This window comes from Hirundo rustica, chromosome 15 (assembly GCF_015227805.2).
Source record: "Hirundo rustica isolate bHirRus1 chromosome 15, bHirRus1.pri.v3, whole genome shotgun sequence".
In the NCBI taxonomy this organism is placed as follows: domain Eukaryota; kingdom Metazoa; phylum Chordata; class Aves; order Passeriformes; family Hirundinidae; genus Hirundo; species Hirundo rustica.
The window spans coordinates 14374783-14401926 of NC_053464.1; the positions used below are offsets into that span (position 1 = coordinate 14374783).

Genomic DNA, 27144 nt, shown 5'->3' on the forward strand with positions numbered 1-27144 from the left:
AGGGGAATGGAATCTCAGCCAGGAGAGCAGATCTCTGGGGGTGTGAGTGTATTCCCACCTGAGAGGGGAGGCAGCAAGGCTGGGATATTTTTATGTAGATTGATGTCTGCAGATTCAGATCACAGACTGACTGAATTAATAACTATTTTCCAAACCTCGCTTTCCATGCGTGTGACTTGCAGTAATTGCCTAATCTTAGGATATATGTTGCCTGTAATACTGCTAATTAAAATTTTATGCAAATGTCTGGTGAACTCCTGATGTTTAATGTTAATTTTCACACTTGATATTAAAGGCTTTTCCTATATTTCCTGTGCATGCTTCGCTGGGCTATGCAGATATTTACCTTCAGGCTGATATGAAGGGCATTTTATCAGTGCAGGCAAATCCTGGTTGGAGTTTTACATTCCAGAGGTGTGAATGGATTCTGCTGAAAGCCTGTCTATAGGTGGATTTGTGGGGCTGTTCTCTTTGAGCCGAGTTTATGAGGGACCTTGTGGCTTGGCCTTGGTTCTGTGTTAGTCTCAGCAAGTTACAGATGTTTCCTCATGCAGATTTCGTTCACTGAGCTAATCTCTTGTGAGGGAGAGGAGGAGTTCAGGCAAGAATTCCTTCTGTCTGCACATTGTGTGTAGGAAAGCATCAGGAGAATTCATTATTTGTGTATTGAAACTGTTGGAATAGCGAAAAGGGCACGGGGTGTTTCCCTCCAGGTGACACAGGTAAGCTTCACCTTCTCATCTGCACATCTGTTTGCTTTGCCATTTGGAGATGTCAAAATACTTCAAAAACAGAGAAAATGGCTTGTAAAAGAGTGAAAATGAGGAAGGCTCCCCGAGACTAAACTGTTCAGCTTCCACAGAAATCTGCTCAAGCCTTTTTTCTGCTAACCAGAAACAGCTTGAACCAACTGGTCTCGCTTTCTGCTTTCTTTGCAACTCTGCCGTTAAAAATGCAAACTCACATTTTTGCTGAAGTTGCAAGTGCATTGTGCTTCCTTGTGGTTTGTTGTGAGAAGTTAATTCACTGAGATCTCTGGAAAAAAAAAAAAATCTAAACTTTCAGTATAAGAATTTGGTCACATGTTACAAACAGTTCCTCAGTTCTGTGCAGTTGGGGTGTTTGGCTTTTTGACCTGTTTTAATGATAAAAGAGGTTCTTGTGGTGCTGCAAGGCTTGGAATAATCCAGGAAAAGGCTTCCATTGTGTGATGAGGGAGCAGGGACAAAAGCAGGGCTCTTGGGTGAGGGTCAGTCCCGCTGCCAAGGCAGGACCTTGAATATTGGTCCAGCTGCATTGGTGAGGGGAACACGAGCTCCATCAGCTTCCCATCCTGTCACCCTTTGGGTGTTTGTTGTGAGGTTTAGAGTGAGTTGGTTTTTATGGGTTATGAGTAGAGTAAGATGAAAACGTGTCCATCAAGAAAAGGAAAAAACAAACCTTGGTGTTTCTCTCCTTAAAGGCCTTGGTTTTCAGGACTCGAAGATACGAAAGTGAAGAACCGCTCAGCGCTGATGGATTGATGGGTTTTGAATCTATTACAGAACAGTTGAAATTTAATTTCCTGGAAGTGTGTAAATCACTGGTTTCCCTTAATCCGGTGTGTTCTCTCCTGTGTTTGCTCTGGGATTGTTTTTCCAAAGCTCTATTCCAGACTTGGAAAAGCTTCCAGTTTGGAGTTCTTCCTTTGGTTTCTTCTCCAAAACCAAGTGCCTGCTTTCCTAGTGGGGTGTAATTGGGAGGGAATGAAGGCTCTTTGCTCTGGTTTTTTTACATCTTGACAGCTTTGTGTTGCATTTCATCAGCTCCAAAAGTGAGCCAGAGTTGGGTTGTTCTTAATTTGTCTTGCAATCTGCCGTGCAGCAAAGCTTAGGAGACTTTGAGTATTTTTCCTGTGCTGTTGTGTAAAAATGGTTGGATTTGGTGCAAGAGAGAGAAAAGGGAAGCAGTCTTGTTGTTGTGAGGGTGGTTAATTCTTCAGGGATTTTTACATGGGAGGTATTAAAATGATTTTTCCCAAAGCTTGTGAAGTTGTAAAGTAATAAAACTTGCTTTTGACTGGGGAGATTCACACGGGTGAGGCGCTTGCTCCTGTAGTGTACTTGTAAAAAGATTTTCGGAAGGCCTCTCATTCCTGGCCTTGAAAGAAATAAAGCTTGCATAAGGCAAGAATGTTTTTCCTAGATTTGCAGTGGGTTAAAAAGTCAGGAAATGGGGTTAGGAGTAAATGTTGGTTCTCACAGGGAAGGACTCTTCCCAGCCAAGTGTCCTGCCAGAGATCAGCGCTCTTGCAAACACTCCCTTTTGCAGATTGGCCCAAAATAATGTGGCCAAATTGAAGCAAATTGGTCAAATTTGAGATAAATCTTGAATTGAAAGGAATGATGAAAGATTGAGACCTGCCGAGGGATAAAGTGGCAGGTGAAATGCACGGGGAGAAGAAATGTGCAGTAGAAGCACAACTCCCAAGAGGAACGTGGAATTTCAGGAAGTATTTGATATATGGGGAGTGCTAAGCAGTAAATGACTGTGCTGTGATACAAACTTCCATTGCTGCCAAATCTGAAATCCAGAGTGCTGGGAACTGTGTGTATCCCAAGAAATGGGAGTTTAATCCGGGCACGGAGAGACCACAGGGATGATGGAGATACGGAGAAGCTTCTGAGTAGCCTGAATTTCACAAAACCTCAGCTCAGAGGGAGTTGGCCAACTCCTATAAAACCACGAGGGATGCAGAGAAGCCCACGGTGGTGTTTTCTTTCTTAGAAACCTGAAGGAGTTGTTTGTTGAGCTGTTTGTACCTGCTGAGGGTCGCACAGGGAGCTCAGGTGGCTTCCAGAGGGGTTGGGAGAGGCCCAGGGTGTCCCAGTTACTGATAATACAAGGCAACATGAGTGTTCCCTTCTCATGCTCTTTGCCACGAGGATTTACGTCTTAGCTTGTCAGGCTTGGTGGACTTTTTATCCAACGGGTTTAGAAGGTTTTGCAGTTCTCCTGGGTTGGATTTTTCGTGTTATTCACTGCTTTTGTGGTTGAAAAAGCTCAGTTTTTATAGGGGGATTGTATTCTTCTGCTCTGGGATGTGTATAACCGTCAGGATTGTGTCCATGATTCCCCTGGCACTTGGATCCTGTGCTGCCTCCAGCTGCAGCCTGCTCCCAGTTCAGTGTGACCTTCCAGGTCCCCTGCATAACTGGTTTCAGCTTTGCTGGGAACTTGCCTTAACCCATTCCGGGCAAAAATAAATGGTTTGGGCTAAATAAGATGTACCTTGTGCTTTTTTTGTTTAATTTTTCTTGTTTCCCCACCTTTTACAAGTCATTAGAGAGAGATTAGAGAGGGATCACAGGGGCAGGTGAACCAACAGATCCGGGCAATGTAAAATTCCAGAGGGAAGGAGCACTCATGGAATGTGTGTGTAGGATCAACATTTTCAGGTTCTGCTTTTGATCCACACAGAACTTAAATGTCCCGAGAGATGCCCCATTTTATTCCTGCTGCTGTTAGCCATCTGCTGTCCTACAGCTGATTCTAAATATTGGGAACAGCATGGCGGGCTGCAGTTTACCTGTAGTTTAGTGATGGTCTCATTCAAAGTTAATCTTGCATCATGTCATAAGAGGTGTTTATTCTGCCAAAAATCAACTTTAGTGGAAGAAGATCAAATAAAACAATTCATTAGGTGTGTTCTGTGGTAGTTAAACCTGCCCAGAAAGGCTTCCAAGGAAGGGAATTTGTCATTATGCTGGAAAAAAATCCATTACAGACCTTTGCTGACACTGAATTCTGCTTCCATTCCTAACGGCGCCGTTGTAATTTGAAGAATTATAACAAAGTCAGGCTTTAAATCTGTGCTTTCCTTGTCTCCAGTGTCTCTGTAAGGGATGGTTCTTGGGAGTGTTTGGAGGAACATTATTAAAGGACATCTGGAATGGGCATCTCTGTGAATGTGGCCAGCTCAGTGTTTGTGCCACTGGTGGCTCTCAGGGCTGCTCTGTGTTAATGGAATGGCCAATCTGCCAGTTTGCTCAAGTAATTTATTCCAAGGCTTAATAGGCCTCTGTTTACTTGAAACAGTGACCTTAACTAAAGAACTGACACAGCTTTCCAGCTCCACAGCTTGTCCTTGCCTTTTCTTGCCAATCATTTTGGCTTTACAGCTCCATTCTCATAGAATTAAAAATTCTTCTGTGCTGTGTGAAAGACACGCAGAGCAGAAAGCGTGGATCTGCTGAGTGTTGTCAAATGAACAAAGTAAATGCATTTGGGGGGGAAAAAAAAAATTCCTTCTAATCTGCTTATCATGAAGGTCACCTTGAGTTGGAGTGTGTTGGGCCACAGGATCCCTGCCCTGAGACTGAGAGAGCTTTCAACTTACCCAGGGTTTCAGAAGTGGCTGGGTTGATGTTTGGGAAGTTTGCTCGTTCTCTCTGGATGGAGATTCCTGCTGTTAGTGGGCTGCTGAACATGGAATTTCTCATGTGGTTTCATCTGAGCTCTGTAATTTCTGTAATTAAAAGTTCTAGGTAGGTTTTGCTTCAGAAACTAAGTCTCCAGGTTGGACTTTCTTTCTGGCTTGCTTTAAAAATTTTGCCTTTGTATCAGCGTGATTGTCCTCCTGCTTTTGTTTTGCTCAGCGCTTTAGGTTTTCAATCTTAAATGTTCAATGTGACTCGTGAGAAGAACAAGTTGTTTTCAGAATCAGAAGAAATTCAAGGAGATAAAAATCCAGGAAGATTTCTCCCAAGTGCTTGTGTCTTGCTGTCTGTGCAGAACAATCAGACCCCACTAACCTGCTTTGTTTTCTTTCCTCACCCAGGTCATGATTTTTATTTTCTCGTGTCATCCTCTTGAGGAGGGGAAATGATTGTAGTGGAACGTGTCACAAATACGCCACTGCTCCGGAGCCTTCGCACTTCAGAAACGTTCCTAGGAGAGCAAATTTAGCCCTTTGCTGTTTGTGTTCTGGAATCTGCCTTGGTAAAAAGGGAAATAAAAATGACGACTTCGTCTATCAGGCGGCAGATGAAGAACATTGTGAACAATTACTCAGAGGCCGAAATAAAAGTTCGGGAAGCGACCTCAAATGACCCCTGGGGTCCTTCCAGTTCGTTGATGACTGAAATAGCAGATCTGACCTACAATGTTGTGGCCTTTTCTGAAATTATGAGCATGATCTGGAAACGACTGAATGACCACGGCAAGAACTGGCGACACGTCTACAAGGCCCTCACTCTCTTAGATTACTTGATTAAAACTGGGTCCGAGAGGGTGGCCCAGCAGTGTAAAGAGAATATTTTTGCTATCCAGACGTTGAAAGATTTTCAGTACATCGATCGAGACGGGAAAGACCAGGGCATCAACGTGAGGGAGAAATCCAAGCAGCTGGTGTCCCTTCTGAAGGACGACGAGCGCCTCAAGACAGAGAGGGCCCAAGCTCTGAAGACCAAAGAACGCATGGCTCAGGTGGCCACCGGGGTGGGCAGCAACCAGATCACCTTTGGGAGAGGCTCCAGCCAGCCCAACCTGTCCACCAGCTACTCAGAGCAGGAGTATGGGAAGTCTGGAGGATCCCCAGCATCCTACCATGGCTGTAAGTACAGGCGGACGCATCCCAGAGCGGTCATCCTTGGAGGTGGGAGCGGGTGGTGCCTTTGGGAGAGTGGAAACGCTGCCTGCAGCAGGATCTGGGAGCTCTGGGGATCTGCTCCGTGGTGTTGATGGCCTGGGGAAGTATTTGCTTTGGAGAGGATGTGTGCAGTGATGGAAATCGATTTCAAAAGCTCGTGTTTACTTCCAAAGGTAGCGCTGCCAGGCTGCTCTTGTGAGCGTGTTCCAGTGCTTGGTGTGATGGGGAGGGTGTGGAGGGGGGTTCTGTTCATTTCTGGTTTTAAAATCAGTGCTTGAAGACGTGTTCTTTTTGTTCAGGATGGAATCACAGGATGATTTGGGTTGGGAGGGAGTTTAAAGCTGATCTCATCCCACCCCCCTGCCATGCTCAGGGACACCTTCCACTATCCCAGGCTGCTCCAAGCCCTGCCCAACCTGGTCTTGGATTAGGAATAAATAGGAAATACAGAATATTTCCTGAATCATTTTGCTGCTTTATGCTGCTCCTGTTGTACTTTGGCGTCAATGCTGCTGTTTAATTTCCTTTATTGCTTACTCAGCACTTCTTGGAGGAGGAGTGCTTTGAATCTCTATTGAAATATTTATATTCTCTGTGTTTGGTGTGTGAGTGTCTGTACTAAATACTAAATACTATACTTCGTTCTTAAAAAAACGAATACAGTGATGTGGGAAGAACAAATTCTTTCCAGCACTGCTTGGTGGGACTCCCTGTCATGTCAGGAGGAGGCCTGATTTGGCACTAAATCCTCCTTAATGTAAGTAATGATCTGATGAAAGCTGCTTTGGCTGGGGTGTCAGTGGTTGTGGTCTAATTCTGAAGGGAAATCTTTTCTTTAAATGAATGTTTAGAGTGTGTGGAGGGCTGTGACTGAGCCAGGGTGCAGGGACCATTGAGCACCAGCTTTAAGAATCTGAAGTTTGTCATGTGCTGGATCCCAAAGTGCTTCTTAAATCATAAATCCGTGAGTGGGGTCAGCCCTGCTGACATTTGCAGGAGGAGATAGCAGGAAAATCAAACCAGGATGGAGGAAAATCTCTGTTTAAACTCTGGAGATGAGCAGAAAAAATGATTTCCAAAAGGAAATATTTTTAGGACAGAGGGCACAAAAAATGTGAGTGAGGATTTCCAGCTATGAGAATTTTTGAGCTTGGCTTTTAGGATAACAAGCATCTTACTTTTTCTGTAATAATAATTTTTCTTTATTTATATAGTTTTTCTATAATAACCATGCTTGAACACTGTGAATTTTTAAAGAAAAACCCATTTATTGTTACCTCAATAATAACACCTTTTTTTCCTTTCCAAGCCTCTAGATTGTTGTTGCCTACAACAAAAATTCTTGATTTAGAGGTAGCTTGAAGTACTTGGGCGGGTGGGCTGAAGTAAGTGACTGAAATACGCTGAGCACACCTTGGGTTTCACAGGGTTACTGCTCCACCAGTCCCAACTTTTAATTAGTGCCTGGAACTATTGTTTGGAACCTTAAATGCTACCAGAGGCTCCAAACTATTCCTCCCAGCAGGGCTGAGCAATGCAGGGCGTGTTCCTCGATTGTTCCTCGGGTGCTTTAGGAATTTTGATGGGAGAAGCAGCAGAGTTTGGCTCTTCCCTCAGTATTCCAAGCGTGGATTTACTGCTCCTAATTCCCTGTGTGTGTCCGGTGGCAGGATTGCTTTGGAGGTAAAGATTCCTTAAGCTTTTCTTATTTTTCCTCACCCCCTAAGAAGCTTTAGAAATTTCAGGCTTTTTTTCTTTCACTCTGTCCCAGCTCTCCTGGACTTTTTTCAGTGTGGATCAGCAAAAATCCAGGTGGCTGTCAGTTGGAATATTTTGAGGTTTTAATGTGTTTCTTGTCTGGTTTAATGGAGTGGAGCAAAGCAAACCAGCACCTTAGCTGTGCTAAGTCCTTCTGATACTGGGAAACTGGGAAGAGCTTTATCCCAGGAAACGAGGAAGGAGTTTCATTAAAATCCAGACATTTAATCTGTTACATAAATGTGGGGTTATTCCTGTGCCTGCTAAATTTGATGGAAAAGATGCTTTTCATTATTTAGAGTGAAAGAGATTGTATCCATCATGTGGGATCTTTTTTTTTTTTTTTAAATTATACCCTTCTTTTGTGCTGAAAATCTGGATTCAGGAGAAAAGGAATGAAGTTCTGCTTCACTCCTGGGAAATACTGCCCTCAGAACATCCCTAAGATGCTGTTGCTGCTCTGTGTATTCTGGCAGAATTCTCTTTCATTCCTCTAAGCCTTTGAAGAAGAGATCAGAGACATTTAGATTTGCTGTCTACAGCACGAGATTTGCTTCTTCAAAATGTCCAGCCACCCTCTTTGCTAAATGTTTAGCACGTCTGCTTACCAGGCAGATGGAAATAAAGTTTGGGAGAGTGGGCAGAGCCTTTTTGCCAACACCACCACAGGAAATGTTCCATCCCTCAGTGCTTTGCTATCAGCACATTTTACTCCTGGTCCTTCTAGGCACGATGGGTGGGGGTTGCACAGTTCCTTCCCCTGGCTTGAAGAGTTTATGTTGGGTTATAAAATCTCATTTTTAGTACCCTAATTGAGGAAGAAAGAGCTGAAAGAGTTTGGTAGGTCCTGCAGGACGGCTCCCCAGAAACTTCCAGTGGACACTGGGATACTGGATTGGGCATGAGGGATCTCTGCCCTCTCAGGGACTAAAAGTGCAATTTTGGTTAAATCAGTGATGCCTTTTTGGGTCAGTTTGTTGAGAATGTTGAACCCATGCCGGTTTGCCTGGGAACGATTGGATTTTTGCTCCATGTTGAGCCAAAAGGGGTTTTCTTAAAGAATTCCTGTTTTTTTTGTGTCTCAGATTCATCCTTTGTCACAAAATAAAAGCAATGTTGATGCCCCGTGTAGTGTGAGAGAATTCAAGATGGAAAAGGATCTCTTGACTGATATCCAATCATCCCTCACTGCTGCAGGCAGATCAGGATACTTTTCCCTGTTTCCATGTGAATATTTTCATTTCATCTCTAAAAATCGTTTAGAAACTGTGCAAAATGAAATGGTGCAACTTGATCTTTTTTAATAAAATCCTTTCCCCCAAGTTTTGCCTTAATGACTTCGTTGGCTCTGAAGATCTGTCTGCTTGGGTAATTCCAGGGAGCACATTATGGAATGTGAATTGTAGAAGAATTTGTGTTTTGTTTTTTTTTTTAACTACCTAGTTTCATAACCTGAAAATGGAAGCCAAGAGAGAAACTCAAAAGCAAAAATAAAGCTCCTCCCAAGCTCCATCAGCAATTTCCGACATACTGGGAACAATTGGTTTTATCTTCCCTCTTTAAACAATTAGTGCTCAGATTAGGAGCCATTAAATACTCTGTGACAAAATGCATAATTTTTATTTATTTTGGAAAATGTGCCAATTCTGTGGTGTTGCATCAGATCTGATACCAGGTTTTATTTCACCTTAAGGAAATATTCTTGTGCAGTGCTGAAACTAAACCAGCTGAGGACAGGAAGGGAAATAAAATGGATATTTAAAATCTTTTGCAGCAGTAGTCCCTCACTCCTGATCTGCCTTTGTTTGGGTCTAAATAATTGGGTTTTTGCCTGGCATTTGTCACCCAGTTTCAAAAACTTCAGCCTCTTCTTCCTGGCCTTGTTTCATCTCCAGCTGCCAGTGACCACTTAAATAGGATTCTGGATTTATGGCTGCACGGGGAAAAGTAGGATGTTCTTAATTTAGACCTCTTAAGCCTGAGCTGGGATGCTGCTCCCAGCCTGGCAGACGCTGGTGGTGGTTTAAAACCAAGTTTACCGAGGCCACGCTTTTTAAGAGATCCAATCCTGTTATGTCCAAGCTGGGGCGGCCTGGTGTTATTTTGGGTTGTGCCCACGTCCTTCCCTTTTTCCCTGTGCTCCTGGAGGGTTTGGGAAGCAGGGCTGGGATGGGATGGGATGGGGTGGGTGAGGTGGGATGGGATGGGATGGGATGGGTGAGGTGGGATGGGATGGGTGAGGTGGGATGGGATGGGATGGGATGGGGTGGGTGAGGTGGGATGGGATGGGTGGGATGGGATGGGATGGGTGAAGGTGGGATGGGATGGGTGGGATGGGATGGGATGGGTGAAGGTGGGATGGGATGGGATGGGGTGGGTGAGGTGGGATGGGATGGGATGGGATGGGTGAGGTGGGATGGGATGGGTGAGGTGGGATGGGATGGGATGGGATGGGGTGGGTGAGGTGGGATGGGATGGGTGGGATGGGATGGGATGGGTGAAGGTGGGATGGGATGGGTGGGATGGGATGGGATGGGTGAAGGTGGGATGGGATGGGTGAAGGTGGGATGGGATGGGTGAAGGTGGGATGGGATGGGTGAGATGGGATGGGATGGGTGAGATGGGATGGGATGGGTGAGATGGGGTGGGATGGGTGAGGTGGGGTGGGATGGGTGAAGGTGGGATGGGATGGGTGAGGTGGGATGGGATGGGATGGGTGAGATGGGATGGGATGGGTGAAGGTGGGATGGGATGGGTGAGGTGGGATGGGATGGGTGAGATGGGATGGGATGGGTGAAGGTGGGATGGGATGGGTGAGGTGGGATGGGATGGGTGAGGTGGGATGGGATGGGTGAAGGTGGGATGGGATGGGTGAGGTGGGATGGGATGGGATGGGTGAGATGGGATGGGATGGGTGAAGGTGGGATGGGATGGGATGGATGCCCTGATTTCAGTGACACAAACAGCTCGGTGTGACCTGGTTTCAGCAGCACTGCCCAAGGTGGGCTAGGCTTGGCTCACTGTGCTCAGAGCCTGCTGGAGAGGAGATGCTGAAAGATTCACCGGAAAGGGCTTTTATGAATTTTGGGAAATGCCAAGTCTTTAACCTGAACCTGAAAAAATTCTGGGAGCAATTTGCTGTAGCTGAATTAAGGAGTTTTATATTTCCAGCGATTATTCGCGTCAAGCTGACTCGTTATTTAAAACCAGTTTGGTGAAGCCTCAGCAACCTTGTGTTCGCTCATCTGTTTCGGGTTTGTCTCCCCTTTCGCTTGGAGTAGAAAATAATTCAGAAGAATTGCAGTTTTGGGTTTGACACAATAAGAAACTTACGAAATCCAGAATGGTTTGGGTTGGAAGGGACCTTGAAGCTCATCTTGTCCCAACCCCCTGCTCTGGGACATTTCCCACTATCCCTTGAACATTCCAGGGATGTGGCAGCCACAGCTTCTCTGGGCACCCTGTTCCATTCAGAACACTCCTGTTTTTAAGAGGTTTGGTTTATATTTGACAATTAATTTCTTTAATAATCCGTTCTGCATCTCTGCAGGTTGGAACCCATCCCTGCCTTCCATCTCAGTCAGGGAACGTAGGGAATATCACCCAGCAGTGAATCTGGTTGAACAGCGTGGAGAATTCCCGTAGTTTGAGGTGTTGAAGGAATGTGGCAGACTCCTGTCAGATGTCATTTGACAGCTTGATTAAATCCTCTCATCATACATTTATTTTTCTGGTGCTGAGAGTGGAGGTGGGAGGTGCCACTGGTGTCTCTAGACTTTGTAGTGACACTGAATTATCCAACTGTGTCCATTCACACGGGTGTAGGGATCACCTGAGACGAAAATGTTCCCAACCAAACAAGCCTGAAGGATTTGTTGGGTGTTAAATGAGTTTCAGAAGCTCTCAGTCTGCTCAGTGCAGTCAGAATCCTGCAGGAAAGCTGAGCCAGCTCCTCCTTGTCACATTCATCAGTGTTATCAGCTCTCTTCTTGTACCTTGTTCCTTCATTCCCAAGGGAAAGGTGGATTACACAATTCCTTCCAGATTAAGCAGCTTGCATTTACCTTTCCATCATTTGGCTTTTTAAAATTATCCCATCTTTATTTGAGTGGTGTTCCACTGGCAGACTGACAGATGGGATCTCTGCCTGCTTCCCAAGTGAATTGCTTTTGGTTTCTGAGTCCTTACCTTGATATTATTTCAGTTTTTCAAGTCACTTCTGGTTTTACCCACCTTTGTAGGTTCACTGAGTGAGTGAGGGAGCAGCTTTTCTTTCCGAGAGCTGAATTCTGTTCTTCAGAATTCCACCTGCAAATTAGAAAACCTGACACTAAAGAAAAATCCCAGAAATAACAAAAACAGCCCCCCCAAACCAAGCACCGGATTCTGAATGAAAAAAGAGCCTGATTTTTATTATTACCGCAGGCTCTGCTCTCTGTGTCCTGTATTTCACTTGAACTCAGCCAGATCTATAACCAGCTACAGAGGCCTTTCAACAGAGCCAAAATATAGGAAATTATCAATAGCTGTGTCTGGGAGCTGCCCGAGCCTGGGCAGGCACAGATGGTGCAGCAGAATCCTGCTTTAGTGATTAACTGAGCCTCCAGATGATTTCCTTGAGCAGCCGAGCCCGGTGCTCCCTGCGGGAGCAGATTCCCAGAAATTCCCTCCTGGGCAGCCTGGAGGGATCAGGATCTCCCAGATTCCCAGCAAAACAGGGCTTGGAAGTCAGAATTGATCTGTTGAGTCCCAGCTTACATAAACATCTGAGTTAACTGTCATGTGCTGGGGGATGAGGGATGCTTTGTGCAGCACTGTCCTGTTCCTAAGGCCATAACCTTTCTGCTGGATCCTGGGAATTCTAACCTTAGAGCAGGGTGAGGCCCATAGGGATGGGAATCTCAGATAAAACTTGTCAGGTTTTACTCCCAAGAAGAGTGTTTTGAATTTCCCTTAATCCTTTTCAAAAAAAGAAAAAAGAAAGAGTGCTAGCAGCTCTTTAATGTGGATGGTTTTATAACACTGCAGAGGCTTACATGGAAAACAGCAACATTCCTATAGTTTGTTTTTCTCCTGAGGCCCGAGGAAGAACTTCAAATGGACATTTCCCCCTTTTATTTTAAGTCAAAAGGAGCTGGGAATACCTTTTAGAGCTAATGGAAGCAAGTAGAATGAATTGCTGGAAAGCCAAGAAGTGAGAAGGAATAATGTGTGTGTGTGTGAGCCCGTGTTATCCGTGTGGGGATCCTGGAGCTGCTGCTCTTGGGATCTGCTGGGAGCTCACGGAGCTCCCTGCCAAAGCCAAGGCAGCCCTTCCCACGCCTGGCTGGGAGTGGAGAGCCAGGGAAGGGCTCAGAGTGGGATGCAGTCCCTGCTTTTCCCAGCTTTTCCGGGCAGGAATGCATTCAGCAAGTCCTTTGTGTGGAAATGGGAGGGAGAGCCATGGAATTGAACGCATTTCGCATCATTTTAATTTTAACGTCATCCCGCCATCAGGGTCTCGGTTGTTGTGGAATGCAGTGATGTGAGCAGAGATGGAGAAGCTGGGATGCAGGAAATGCAGGAAATCCCATTTCCCCCCACAGGTCAAAGCCCAGCAGAGCAGAAGGTTCCTCCCTGCTCCCAGCCCAGGTGCCATCTGTTCTCAGGTGACTCTGCTGCTGTCCCGTTTGTCCCAGGCTCTGGTTTTAAACCAGTTAGGGCTCTTTCCTTCTCTAATCCCTGCTGCAAAACTGCTCTTCTCCATCTGTATCTCAAGTCTGTCCCTGGCCAGTTTATACCATGAATTCTTGCCCCTTTATCTGAAATAGTTTTTTTTCTCTCTGGTATTTGCAAGCCTGAGGTATTTAATGCCCATAAACTGCTCAATCTTCTTCTGGCAAAGATAAACAGAAAATATTCTCTGGGCTCCCAAGGGAAGTGTTTCCACCTCCATGCTGGTTAAAAATCGTCCATTTTGGATTAGAATGATTAGAATTAGTGCTAATTTATTACCTGCATTAGGTGACTGGCTGGGAATTATCACATGCTTTAATCATTGTATTTTAATATAATATATTGGAGAGCCTGGCCCTGACTGTTGGAGCAGTAAGTACTCATCAACCAGGCTAAATTTAATTATTTTACATGAGATAGTTTGAAAAAGTAATAGAATTGAGCTATGAGTAGCATCTTAATTGGAGTGAGGTTGGCTTGAGAGCTTCAGGATCAGCACAGGGTGGAAGAATCGCGGTGGGTGATAAATGAATTTGTGCCTTTGGAAGCAGATGGGGTGGGATGGCACCTCAGGGTGTGGTGGGAAGGAGGAAAGGTCGTTCCTTGGTTATGGAGAGTCCCCTTCCTTCTGGCCTGCTGGAGGAGAAAGTTCCACTTGTTCTGTGATGTCATTTTGGCCTCAGGCTTAAGGAGAGAGAGAGAGACGAGACTGGGAAATGTTTGGAGGATTAAAGTAGCGATGAAAAAGTGGTTTTCAAGCTGGGTTTGGCAGTCTCGTTTTTCACACGCCCATCTGAACCTGGTAGGAAGAAACTTGATTTCTTCGAGCTTGACACGCTGGTTTGAAACGTTCAATTAAATGTATTAAATGTCAATGTGTGTTTTGCCAAACTAATCATCGTTCCAGCCACTAAATGCAAACTTCCTTGCCAAAGCGAGATAAAATTTCTGTGTGAGTGATTTGGATGCTGAAGAATTTGGATAAAGATTTGGATAAAATTTCTGTGATAAAATTTCACAGATAAAATTTCTGTGTGAGTGATTCGGATGCTAAAGAATTGTCTGAGAGAGAGAGTGAGCACAAAATAGTTTAATTCCTGTATAGTGCTAAACCTGCTAGTGGTGTAGGATGGGAATTTCACATGCTCCTGGAGTGAAAACATCAAAAAAAGATGGTTTGTGTCTTGAGAAATTGCATGTTTGAGCTGTTCCTTGAAGGGGAGGGGAGGAGATACCCCAAAAAACCCCAACCAACACCCCCAACCCCTTTACCAAACTCCTCTTTACCAGAGAATGATCCTGTATCTGTGTAAATTTGGAGCCTGAATAGCTGGTTTGTTTATCCCCAAGCCCGCTCAGCAGTTAAGAATAGTTCTTTATCTTCCCATTAAGACTGTATTATTTTACAGAAAAGTGGGTGGTATCCAGTTTTACCCCAATATTGGCCCACTCCCAGCAGGTCCTTACTGACACTGGGAGATGGAAGAAATACCCACAAATGTTTCCTTCGACAATAACTCTGTACCTTTTTTAATTCAGGAGCTCTGATACACTCAGGGTATATCCAGCATGAGCTGGGGGTACTTCTTGATATCACAGCCCCATTAAAAAACTTTAATTTTCCAGGAATATTTTTCCCTTAAAACAGCTGAACTGTCATGCAGAGCTCAAAGGGGGCTCAGGGGTGACTTTATCACTCTCTACAACTCCTGAAAGGTGGCTGTGCTCAGGTGGGGTCGGTCTCTTTCTCCAGGCAGCACTGACAGATGGAGAGGACGCAGTCTCGAGCTGTGCCAAGGGAATTACGGGTTGGATATTAGGAAAAAGGTTTTTATGGAAAGAGTGATAAAGTACTGGAATGATCTGCCTGGAGGATGTGTTCTGGAAAAACCTGGATGTGGCACTGGGTGCCGTGGTTCAGTTGAGGTGTTGGGGCTGGGTTGTGGATGCTCTGGAACGTCTCCTCCATCCCGGTGATTCCGTGAATTCCGTGAACCCCAACCTGTCCCCCTCACCTCCTGACCCTGGGGGAGTGCAGAGCCGAGCCCTCTGTTTGCTGTTTGCTGCGCTGAACGCGCTGGGTTTTGTCTCCCAACAGCGACATCCCCTCGAGTGTCCTCGGAGCTGGAGCAGGCGCGGCCCCAGACGAGCGGGGAGGAGGAGCTGCAGCTGCAGCTGGCGCTGGCCATGAGCCGGGAGGTGGCGGAGCAGGTCGGTGCCCCTGGAGGTTTTCCAAAGCGTCCACGCTTGGAGAGTTCACATTGCAACCTTGGGTTGGTTGGTTGGGGTTTTTATTATTTTTATTAACGGCAGCTTGGCTTTGCTCCAGGTGGAACCTTTTTTTTTTATTATTATTATTATTATTATTATTATTATTTTTATTTTTTAAATCTCTTTTTAAAGTAACTTCAGCCTCCGAGCTGTTGAGACTAGTGGAAGATGACAGTCACTTTTGCGAGAAGACTTTTGTGTGGGAGGACGTTAATCACCGCATTACTGAAGATGTTTTCAGTTAGGCAGGGCTGAAAACATGACTGGTCCTGAAAAAGCTTCATTAATGTCACTGGATTCTGATCCCAGTGGAATTTGGAACGGTCTGTTCGGTTGGTGGGAGTTTCTGGAACAGGAGGGTGACCTGACACAAAGTACCAGAATATATATTAAAAAACCTTGGTTTAAAGTAAATTGACTCAGTATCTGTCACCTGGGTTATGTTACTGTGCTAATTCTTAGGAGCTTCATTCCGAATTTGGAGCAAATTTGGATAAAACGACTGCATTTTAATACATAACAAAGTCAAATCTCAGCTCTGAGTGAAAATTCAAGTCAGCCTGTAATATATTAGAGGCTTCCTGTAACAATTTGGTTTACAGCTCTATGTTAAGCATGAGTGCTTGCAAAGGAAAACTATCACCCAGTAAACTTCATCATTATTGGGCAATAAATGGAACAAAAGTATAAATCAGAATCTAAGCATTTGAAGTAGCTTCAAAAATGACGAGCTGGGGGATTAGTCAACTTCTGAGAGACATGATGCAAGCAAAGATATTTAAAGGAATTGAATGTGGCACAAACATTGTAGTTACAGATGTTTAAACCTTCAGATTACACATGGAGTTGGCAAGACTTGCTTCCCTTGGTGGGTCTTGCACCAGCGTGGAGGGAAGTGAACAAAAGCCGGGGAAATTGAAGTTTTAGTTCCCTGCAACCCTCAGTGGTGATTTGAACGCTGAAAAACCATTGTGATAATTGAAAAATGGGCCGTTGGCTCGAACCTCTGCGGTGTTTCCAACAGAACTTTTGGAAAGAATAAAACAACACCAGGGTAAATTCCAACCAGCAAAAACTGGCTGTTGTTTGTGACCAGCGGGGTCGGGGATGCTCCTGAGGCCAGAATCGCAGGAGAACTCCTTTCCCTCCTTGGTGTTCTGTGGAAGTTGCAGCCCCGACATCCCGCCCCGGAGCGCAGGGTGGCAGGGTTGGAGCCCTGCAGGGAGCAGCAGCTCAGAGCAGGCTCGTGCTCTATATCACCAGTGTTGATTTCCTTTGCAGGAGGAGCGCCTCAGACGCGGAGACGATCTGAGATTACAGATGGCTCTGGAGGAGAGTCGCAGAGACACAATTAAAATTCCCAAAAAGAAGGAGGTAGTGCCTTCGCCTAAGAAATTCCCGGTTACGCTGCCAAAAAAGCTGAAATACAGTAACACAAACTTAGCTTAATACTGAGCTCTTTTATGCTTTTGGGTTCGCTTTGTTGTGTAGCTTAAAGCTTCTTCCATGCGGGTTAAATTTGGAACTAGTCGATGCAGGCGTGTAAAAGGAAAAAAACAATAAATAAAATCATAATTATAATAATTGCTTCTTCACTCTGACGGGTTTGTACTTCAGCCTGCCAACGCTCTTGAGTAAAGCTCAGCTTCTCTCCTGCCCTCAGCACACCACTCTGTTGGACCTGATGGATGCCCTGCCCTCCTCGGCACCGGCCCCACCCAAAACCGAGCCCTGGGGACCTCCTGCTGCTGCTGCTGCTGCTCCTGCTGCCAACCAGACGGATCCCTGGGGAGGATCCACAGCTGCAGCCCCTGCCTCCGACCCCTGGCAATCATTTGGTAAGAGCAGACTGCCAGGGGCAATGGGATTTTAAAGGTTAAGCTTTTTGAACCTTGAGCATTTCAGAGTTCCTCAATGTCCGGCTTGTGTATGAGTCCATTTTCACTCGTTCCACTAAATTCCTCATTTCCCAGCAGAAACCAATGGCAGTTGCACTTTATTTTTTTAAGCAGTTGGGGTTTTGTGTGTGCAGTTTGAATCCTAAGGAAGAGGAGAGTGGCACCTCTGCTGTCTTTACAGCAAAACCAGCTTGTCCAGCTCGTGTCTCACTGCTGGTTGTGTCCAGTGCCATGGGTTTACACTATTCACAGAATTTAATCTGATATTTAGGCAGGGTGCTGAGTTTAGGAAGGCCATCAGTCCAAATGATCACATCCCTAATTGCTTGTAGAGGACTGGGATGTGTTTGAGTATGGTCACAACCAAAAGAAGATTTTTATAGCAGACAAAAAAATGCAGGTTGCCATTTAAAATATTTACTGTTCCATAGGATTTTGCTGCTAAATCCATGGAATAGTTCTGAAGGGAAAGATGCAGCGTTTCACATTTTAAAGAGCAACTAAGCCAAATTTTTGTGTGGTTTTTTTTTTGTGGATGTTGCCGCCTGTGTGGTGGGCTGGCATCTGGGTCAGCCACAGCCTGTCCAAGGAGTTAGAAAGTGGATGGTTCCTCACAGTGTTATACTTGGAGCTGGAGCTGGATCTAATTTTTTTGTTGGAATTCTTGGCTTTTTTAAAGGGCAGGGAGTTTCTATGCAAACAAAAGCTTTTCCATGAAGATTGACAGCTTTGTTCTGCCAGTTCTGCTTCAGGCTGGTGATTCTACAACCTCTGCTCTAAAGTGCTGCAAAGTCGTTTGCATTCCACACACACACCATCAGATTCCTGATGAAAAAGTAGGAGTTTAATGATGAAATGCCTTGTTTGGGGTTTTTTTCCCCCTGCTCATGATGTCATTAAAAACAGCTACAAAACTCTGTGCCAACTACCAGGTCTTCATTCCAAATGTTCCATTTTGGTGATAGGAACTGAGAAGAAACCCAAATTTTGGGCCCTGAGGCCGTTCAGTTTATTTTTTACATGGCTGAAAGCAACCAAAGTCCACCTTGCTCAAATCTCCTGCCCTGATGTGTCCCCCTGTGACAGGATTTTCCTTGTACCAGTTCCAGCCGTCGCGTTTCCTCGGTGCTTCCCAACTTTCTTACAGCACAGCACAAACCCTGCTTCCAGCCTGCTGGATTCTCCTAGGGATAGTCTCAGAGATGCAAGTTAATGAATTTGCTGGTAAAAAAACCAAAAATGACTCATGAACCTGCATTTCCCAAATCCTGCCAGTGCTGTGGTGTTTCAGTGGAACTGATGGAAGCTCCGGGAAGGGATTTTCCTGAGCACTCTCATTTTGGGTGCTCCCTTTAGGAAAGAAAGGACATTTTGGGAAGTTGCTGTTGATGGGAAATGCTGTCATCAGTGTGGCATTGCTCTTAACTCAGCACTGGGGGCAGATGAAGGAAATGGAAGTACTGGTGTGGGAATAATGGGGCTTCCTTGGAGAGTTCTGGCATTTCCTGCTCCAGAGCTGCAGCGACCACGTGCCTGCTGATGAAACAAAACCCAAAATTCCAGCTGGAATTTGTGCCACTGCGTGCAGCATTCAGTTGATTTACAGGAATATTGGGATGCCAGCGGGGCTGAATGGAGTTTTAAAAGCTAAAATAATTCTCAGTTGTAACTTGAAACCCACAGGATATTGAAAGTAAGAGTTGTTGCATGTGGGTGATTCCGTCCTGCTCTTTTGGGTTATAAAAATCCTCATTTGGGAATTAAACCTTTGGTGATTGAATTTGTAGGAATGAAGAGTTGTCAGCATCTTCCAGTAAGAATGAGAACCCTGAACATACACGCATTGGGTTAAAAAAAATAAAGGGGTGTCAGTGGGCAGCTTAGATGTGTGTCAGGAGTGCTTAGAAATGGGAATAAAAAAGCACAGCTGGCTCAGGGAAGCTGATTATATTTTTATAAAACAGCAGCGTGGTTGAAAGAGCTGGAAAACTTTCCCTTTGAATCTTACAGATTTCCTTTGTGGAAGGGTTAATGTTGTGTACCTCACACCTTTTACCTTTGGGCTTTTTATAAACTCACTTTCCCCTGAGCTCATAAATAGACCCTGTGATTTAGGTCACCTCCAGCCAGGGATTGTCACTTGTGGCGATGTCAGGAACAAAGGCAAGTTTATTTTCTTGTTGGGAGCTGCAGGTATTTGTATTCAGGTTCAGGGAGGGGAATTGTTTATTCCTCTGCCTCGCCCAGAATTTCCTGGTGCTGTTGTTGTTCAGAGTTTGTGACAAATGCTGGGAGCTGCTGGTGCTGAGCTGCTGCTCCCGTTTCTGCTCGGTATTAACGAGGAGTTCAGGCTCCTGGGAGGGGTCAGCCTCCAAGGAAAGCTTTCCAAAAAGCTGCTCTGACTTCTCTTCCTGCTGATTCTTCCTGCAGGTGCCAAACCAGCTGCTTCCGTTGATCCTTGGGCAGCACCAGCAGGATCCACAGCTCAGCCTCTGGCCAAAAATGTGGACCCTTGGGCTCCTGCTCAGCCATCTTCTACTGCAGCAAAATCTTCCGTGGATCCTTGGGGATCAGCACCTGCAAACAAACCTCTCTCCACTTCTGGTGAGCAGCGGTCTCCTCCTGTATCCATCTTACCTGAGTAATGAGGAGAAGTCCAAGTGATTTTCTTGCAATTCAATTCAAAGAAACTGAACAATTGGCAGAGTTGGTCTTCAGAATAAAAGGGACTTGTAATAACCAGCAGCAAAAAGAAATTTGAATGTAGTTGTTCAGACTTAAAGCTCTGAATTTGTGGTGCTGCTCTGTGCTCTGTCCCTTCTGTGTCTCCTCCTGGTATTTGTGGCTGCCTGTTTAGCACTTGGGACTGCTGCTGCTCTTGGGTTTTACCTTTAATTAGACAAGGACTTAATTTCTTGCAATGAATGATACTCTGATTTCACCTTTCCTCATGATAAATAGCTCTGCAGATGGATGTCTCTGCAGATGGAGATTGACAGGTTGAGCAGCTCGGAGGAGACTTTTAGAGGTGCAAATGAAGGTTTGTTCCTTCAGGCTGAGGGTGTGAAACCTTCCCTGAGCCCTGGTAAAGATGCAGAAGGTGCTGCTGTAATTGTCTGTTCGTGCTCTGTAACTAATGCAACCTTGATGAGTGTTAATACCTGGCATTTTCATATTGGCACCGTGGCTAAAAGCATCCAAAATGCATTTTCTGCTCGTCATTCATCCCGGTGCACAGCAGACAAAGGAATCTGAGTGCTGCAAAAAGTTGTCTAAGCAGCTTTTCCCTGGGCAAAGGGCAAGAACTGGAGCATTGTGCAATGAGCCTTTAGCTATGGTGGCTCTTTGTTCTTCAGAAATGTTTTTATATTCAATTTTCACTCCTTCTCTTGGGGTCATCATCTTGTGCTCTTCTTGCTTGAAACGTACTGAAGGTTAAAAGTAAATTAAGAAAACAGTTCAGCTAATTATAAATACCCACACAAACCTTAAAGCTGTTCAGGAGTGTGACTGCTGGTCATTTAGGTGTGGTTTTTCTGCCTCCAGTCCGAGGTAAGAGCGTGTCCCCATTTTGGAGCGGTGACGTTTCATTGATTGCAAACTCTGGGCGAGCGCTGGTGCTTCAGCTAACGGGGCTTTGCCATCTCCACAACCTCTGCTCTGGCATTCCTCCTCCTTTCCACTTGGGAAGCAGAAGTGAAATCATCACTGGTGGCCTTTTCCTCGAGGGCTGATTAACACTCGGCAGTTGAGGCTGTAAATCCATTTCTGTTCTCTCCTTCCACGGCCAGATCTGCTTGTCTCTAATGCAGACACTCAATCAGCCGACCCCCAGCATGCTCAGGTGTGCCCTACACTGATCCAAAAGCAAACTGCTCTGATTTATTTAGCTGTTCCAGAAAGGACAATTCTGTGACATTCTCCTTCTCCCAGCTCCTGGCTCAGGGTAGGAGCATTCCCAACTGCTGCCCTGGACCCTGTGGTGGCTTCTTGGGTAACCAGGAATGGGTTAGGAATTGCTTCCAGGAGGATCAGCTGCGTGATGCAACCGAAGATGTGTTAATGACAGGGCTGTCTTGTTGTTTTGAACAGGAAGTACATCTTTTGACCTCTTCAGTAATTTGAATGGTACAGTTAAAGATGATTTTTCTGAATTTGACACACTTCGAACTTCCAAAAAGCCAGGTATGAATCAAATTCTTAGCATGTGGACAGGTTGGGTGACAAAAACACGGCAACAAATGTCTCTGTTCTTAAATTTGAGGAAAAAAAAAAAAAAAAAAAAGAGCTTTCACAGAGGGAAGGAAGCGATGATGCAGCAGTAAAAGCTCCTTGTTCACATTTTGGCCTGTGCATGAACTCGTGGGGAATGGGCCTTTTGTAATCCATGGAATTGTACCCTGTGACCTTTTGCTGCATCGACCCAGAATTTTGTTGGACTTCTTAATTTCCAATGTCCAGCACGTTTGGAGCAGGGCTTATGCTCAGAGACTCAACCAGAACCATGCTGACTGAATCTCTCAAATGTGTAAATTCCAGTAGGAAGATGAGAAAATACCTTCCATCAATATTCTGACCTGTTTCTCCTCTGGTCAGTGGTCAGTAAATCAGAACTGCCAGACTGTGGTGCCATTGCTCTCAGGATGGTTCTGCCTGAAGCACAGCTGAGCTTTTTGAGAAGAAAACCCTGGGTGGAATCCAGCTAGGAAGGGCACAGCAGCGGTGTAGGGCCAGGGCACAAGGCAAGGCTTTGGAGTATCTGTTCCTTGGAGCCTGTGAGTCCCACCTGGAGCAGCAGAGCTGTGGGAATTCCAGCAGTGGAGCACTGCAACTCTGACTGCAGCTTCTTCATGCTCTGCTAAAGACCACTGACCTGCTTGCATGCTGAGAGGGCGTAACAGCCTGAAACACTGAGCCCTGACTAACACAAACTTAGCATAAAGCATCTCTGCTCTCACACGCTCCTCTGGGCCTGCTCTGTGCATTAACCAGGGGCTTTGTCTGTCCCTTTGTGTTGTTGCAGCTGAATCAGGTTCCACTCTGCCATCTCAGCACAGCGGTACCACGAGCCCCGATCTCTTTGAGTCCCAGCACTCGAGTGCGACATCAGGCAAACAAAGCACGGCCCGAAAAACCCCGGAGTCCTTCCTGGGCCCCAACGCTGCCCTGGTCAACCTGGATTCTCTGGTGTCTAAGCCACCACAACCTGTTACTTCTCTGAACCCGTTCTTGGCACCAGGTTGGTTTCTGCACGAGTCCTTCACGTTTCTGTTGGAGATTTCCCTTCCTGCAGGAAAACTCTGCACAGCTCGGTGCTGTTGGGGTCAAAGATGGGTGATTTGAGCTTGGTTTTCTTGGTTATTTCAGCCAACAGATCATGAGCAAGAGCAGGAGGGTCTCAGGGAGGCATCCTGGGCTCACCCAGCACAGGGACAGTCCCTGAAATCACAAAGTCTCTGCTCTTGGACTGCAGCTGAACTTTATTCCAGCAGTTCCCCTCACTCAGAATTACCCGTGTTAAGTTTGGGCTTGGTAAAAATGGCTGAACCTCAGCTGGATTTTGTGAAAACAGGTGAGATTACCTTGGGAAGGTGACAGGTAGGAGTTTCCTGTGGAAGAAGGTTGGAATTGCCCTTTTCTTGGAGCTGCAGCAGGCACAGGAGATCTCTGAGAGCAGCCTGAGGTCCCAGAAAGCAAACCCTGCAGGGTAATTCGGTGAGCTGCTGGTTAGTCTGTCTTAGGCTGGCACGGTGAGCCAGTTTTGATCTGAAAACACATTCCCAGTGTGTTTTGGGGAAAAAAAAATTGCTGTTGCAGTTCTCCTGCAAGCTGGGCCTGTTAGAGGTGAGCCCTTGCTTGGAGCAGACTGAAATGGTGACACCAAACATGTGGCAGAAGCGTTTCTTAAAAGCTGAATTTGCACTGACGTTTTCCTGTGTTGCTCACAGGGTGAAACACTTGGAAATGCTCTTTCAATATTTATTTTCATCACTCTTCCAACGGAAGAAAAAGTCAATTTATTAAAATCCTTGAGTAGGAAAAAAGCAGTGATTCTGAGCAGCCTTGGCAGGGAGAGAGGAAATCTGTGTATCTGCCCTTCCCGGGTACTACAAAAAGTTTGTGAGGGGTCACTGGGCCATCCAAATAATCCTGGGCTTGTGCAGTAAAAGGAATTTGCAGGGCTGGCAGCAATCCAGGGAACCTCAAAGGCTGGGAAAGTTGTGCTCTGCTTTTTCGAGCACCGCTGTAATTCGGAAACAAGTTGTTTACTTTGGGAATTCTTGTCCCAGCTCGGTGCCAGAAACATGAAAATGGAGGTGGCTGCTGAGAGCTTGGAGCAAAAGTACAAGTCACAGAATCCCAGGACGGTTTGGAAGGGACCTTAAAAAAGGAAGGGACGCCTTTCATTATCCCAGGTTGCTCCAAGCCCTGTGCAGCTTGGCCTTGGACACTCCAGGGATCCAGGGGCAGCCACAGCTTCTCTGGGAATCTCTGCCAGGGCCTCCCCACCCTCACAGGGGAGGATTTCTTCCCCATACCCGAGGTAAACTCGCTCTCTGCAGTAAAGGAGCACTGAGAGCCTGCAAAGTAGCATTTAAATGATCCAACCAGTGACGTGGATGTCGTGTTAGGGCTGTTGCAGGTGACCAAATCTGGCACCTCCGGCTCCAGTCAGGGCTGTGGGCAGTGGGAGCTGTCGGTCAGGGAAGGGCTCTTGGAGACTTTGGCTGCTCCAAGGGAACAGGCTGCGCTTTGCTGATGCTCCACGGGGTGTTTTGGGCACGGGGATCCACTCAGGGACTGTTTTTATGCCACGAAAGACCATTCCAGCCCCTGGTGTTGACGGCGCTCCCTCTCTCTGTCTCTCCCTTCTCTCCCGCCCAGGCGCCGCTACGGCAGCGACTCCAATCAACCCCTTCCAGGTGAACCAGCCTCAGCCACTGACCCTGAACCAGATGAGAGCCAGTCCCGTGATGGGCAGCAGCCCCTCCTTCAGCGCCGTGCCCCCCATGAGCATGGAGCCAATACCTCTGTCTTCCATGGCGCCCGTGCCCGTGGGGATGGCACCGCTGCCGGCCATGGGCACCATCAGGATGGGCCAGGGGCTGAGCATTGCAGGATCGATGCCCCAAGCTCTGCACAGTACAGGAATGCCGCCGGCAGCCTCCCAGGCTGCAAATACAACTAACCCTTTCCTCCTATAAAGACCCAAAATTAAAGGAACTTTTCTTTTCCTAGCGTTTCCAGGCTGAGAGTCTTTCCAGCGAAACGAACGTGGCCTGTGTGGACTGAACGGTGTGTGAGAGACTTGGAAGTAGATTTTGCAGTTTACAGTTATGATCTTTGAAGAGTTGTCTCTACTTACCAGTTAATCTAAATCTAGTCTTTGCTACGGATGGTACCTTACTTTGGCTTGTTGAGCATCGTGTGAAATGTTCGGAACTTTTCCACCAAAGTTAGATTCTGCCCATTTTTGTTACTTTGTTAATCATTTCAAACACACTTTCTAGGGAGAGAGCCCGCCGCCGTCCGGAAAAACTCCCTTGGCTATTTTGTAGGTGTCAGATCATGTGCTGGATTTCCGAATTTACTCTTCCCCTGCATCTGTCACTTCCTGTGCCCGTAAGATAGACCTGAGATTCCGAGTGCTAGTGAATGTTTTTGCACATAACTACACACAGTTCTATAGACTGTTGGTTCACCCATAGTCCTTACTTCTTAGAAGAGACCGACCCGGAGGGCCCGGGGGGGGCTTGGTTTTTATGCATTAAACATCGCAAACTCGCACTGCTTTGGTATCTCTGAGGTGTGGCTGACAACAGCAAGGAAAATAACACAAAAACCCCAGGCAAAAAAAAAAAAAACCACCCGAGACCGTGCTCGAGTCGTGCTGTCGTGTGCAGTGTTGAATTCCTACACTACTCTAAGGACTCCTGGAACTCTCTGTGAGTGGCTGCACTCGTGCCGAGTGAGCGTCCTGCTCTGTGCTTGTCCAGTACCGGCTTCGTTTGGAATTTTTTTTTTTTTTTTTTTTTTTTTAAATGTGTATTTTGTTTTTATTTGACTTACAATGTGAGTTGCAAAGGAGAAAAAAAGAAAAAAAAAAAAAGGAAAAAAAAAAAAGAAAAGGAGAAAAAAACAAAAAAAAATGAAATGCAGCGGGACAACTTTGAATTCAGTTTCACCGGGGCAAGCTTTAAAACTAATTCAGGCTTAACCTTGCTATATGCAGTTACTCTTGTATACTTTTGCACATATTTTGTTTAGTACAGTTTCATATTTTGCGTTTGCAGAGTTACCTAATAGTCCTTTTTTTGCTAATTTTTATAATGTGGTTCTTATTTAACTGTCTGGTTTTGATAGATTTATCAAGTCTGGCTGAAAAATTAAGATATTGGCAAATGTCATTTTTATGGTTTTAATGCCCTCTTATTTATGGTTTTAGCTCTTTGTTTCTGTAAAGAGAGTTTAAAAGGGAAGATTAACACTAAAATATTTACTTTTAAATGAAGTATTCATAATGCAAATCAAGAACAAATCCTCGTGACTAATTATTTTTAGATGAATTGAATTTGAGCATAACATGATTTAAGACTACATTAAAAAGAAAAAACACTAAAGTCGCCTTTCCCTTGATTTGTTCCCGTTTCCCAATCCCCAGACTGGACAGACTTTTAGCCTTGATGAAGATTCCCAAGGGAGGTTGCTTGGTTTTATTTTCCTTGTAAAGCTTGTGGAGCTGTTAAAAATGTACAAACACGACTTTGTTTCATTTTATCCGCTGATTTTTCCTGTTGGAAGGTGTGCTCTGTGGGAATCACTGCTTCCACGTCCAGCCATGCCTTGGGAGCTGAGTTATCCCTTTTTAATAAATGCTCGTGTCTGGACTCCTCACCACGCTCAGGGGTTCTGCTGGAGCCCCGGCCCAGCGGGGCTGAGCTCTGCTCCCCCAAAAATCCATGGGAAAGGATTTTTCCTGCCTGCAGGGCACCTCTGAACGCCCTTGGTGGCCTTTCCTTAATTTAAGAGGGGGGAAACAGAATTTGCCAGAGTTGTGTTGTGGTGGAACAATTCCCTGTGGGGCTGGAGAGGGGCTGGATCCCATTGGAGGATTGGATCCCATTGAGAGGATTGGATCCCATGGGAGGATTGGGATCCCATTGGAGGATTGGATCCCATTGGAAGGATTGGATCCCATTGGAGGATTGGATCCCATGGGAGGATTGGGATCCCATGGGAGGATTGGATCCCATTGGAAGGATTGGGATCCCATTGGAGGATTGGATCCCGTTGGAAGGATTGGGATCCCATGGGAGGATTGGATCCCATTGGAAGGATTGGGATCCCATTGGAGGATTGGATCCCGTTGGAAGGATTGGGATCCCATGGGAGGATTGGATCCCATTGGAAGGATTGGGATCCCATTGGAGGATTGGATCCCGTTGGAAGGATTGGATCCCATTGGGAGATTGGATCCCATTGGAAGGACTGGGATCCCATGGGAGGATTGGATCCCATTGGGAGATTGGATCCCATTGGAGGATTGGATCCCATTGGAGGATTGGATCCCGTTGGAAGGATTGGATCCCGTTGGAAGGATTGGATCCCATTGGAGGATTGGATCCCATTGAGAGGATTGGATCCCATTGGAAGGATTGGATCCCATTGGAGGATTGGATCCCATTGGAAGGATTGGGATCCCATTGGAGGATTGGATCCCATGGGAGGATTGAGATCCTGTTGGAAGGATTGGGATCCCATTGGAGGATTGGATCCCATTGGAAGGATTGGGATCCCATTGGAGGATTGGGATCCCATTGGAGGATTGGATCCCATTGGAAGGATTGAGATCCCATTGGAAGGATTGGATCC

General features: G+C 45.8%; 1 protein-coding gene across 4 annotated transcripts in view; it reads left to right on the top strand.

Moving 5' to 3' along the window:
* The window catches only part of EPN2 (epsin 2), a 40145-nt gene extending 15086 nt beyond the window's left edge, over positions 1 to 25059 (top strand). For 3 of the 4 annotated variants that reach the window (XM_040078740.2, XM_040078742.2, XM_040078741.2), the window contains exons 2-9: positions 4820 to 5593; positions 15201 to 15313; positions 16655 to 16747; positions 17037 to 17211; positions 19702 to 19875; positions 21364 to 21456; positions 22295 to 22510; positions 24157 to 25059. In XM_040078740.2, coding sequence (XP_039934674.1) covers positions 4999 to 5593; positions 15201 to 15313; positions 16655 to 16747; positions 17037 to 17211; positions 19702 to 19875; positions 21364 to 21456; positions 22295 to 22510; positions 24157 to 24476 — 1779 coding nt within the window. In that variant the 5' untranslated portion in view covers positions 4820 to 4998 and the 3' untranslated portion in view covers positions 24477 to 25059. The remainder of the gene's footprint in view (positions 1 to 4819; positions 5594 to 15200; positions 15314 to 16654; positions 16748 to 17036; positions 17212 to 19701; positions 19876 to 21363; positions 21457 to 22294; positions 22511 to 24156) is intronic. The other variant, XM_040078743.2, reaches the window with a different exon arrangement.
* The last annotated feature ends 2085 nt before the right edge of the window (positions 25060 to 27144 follow it).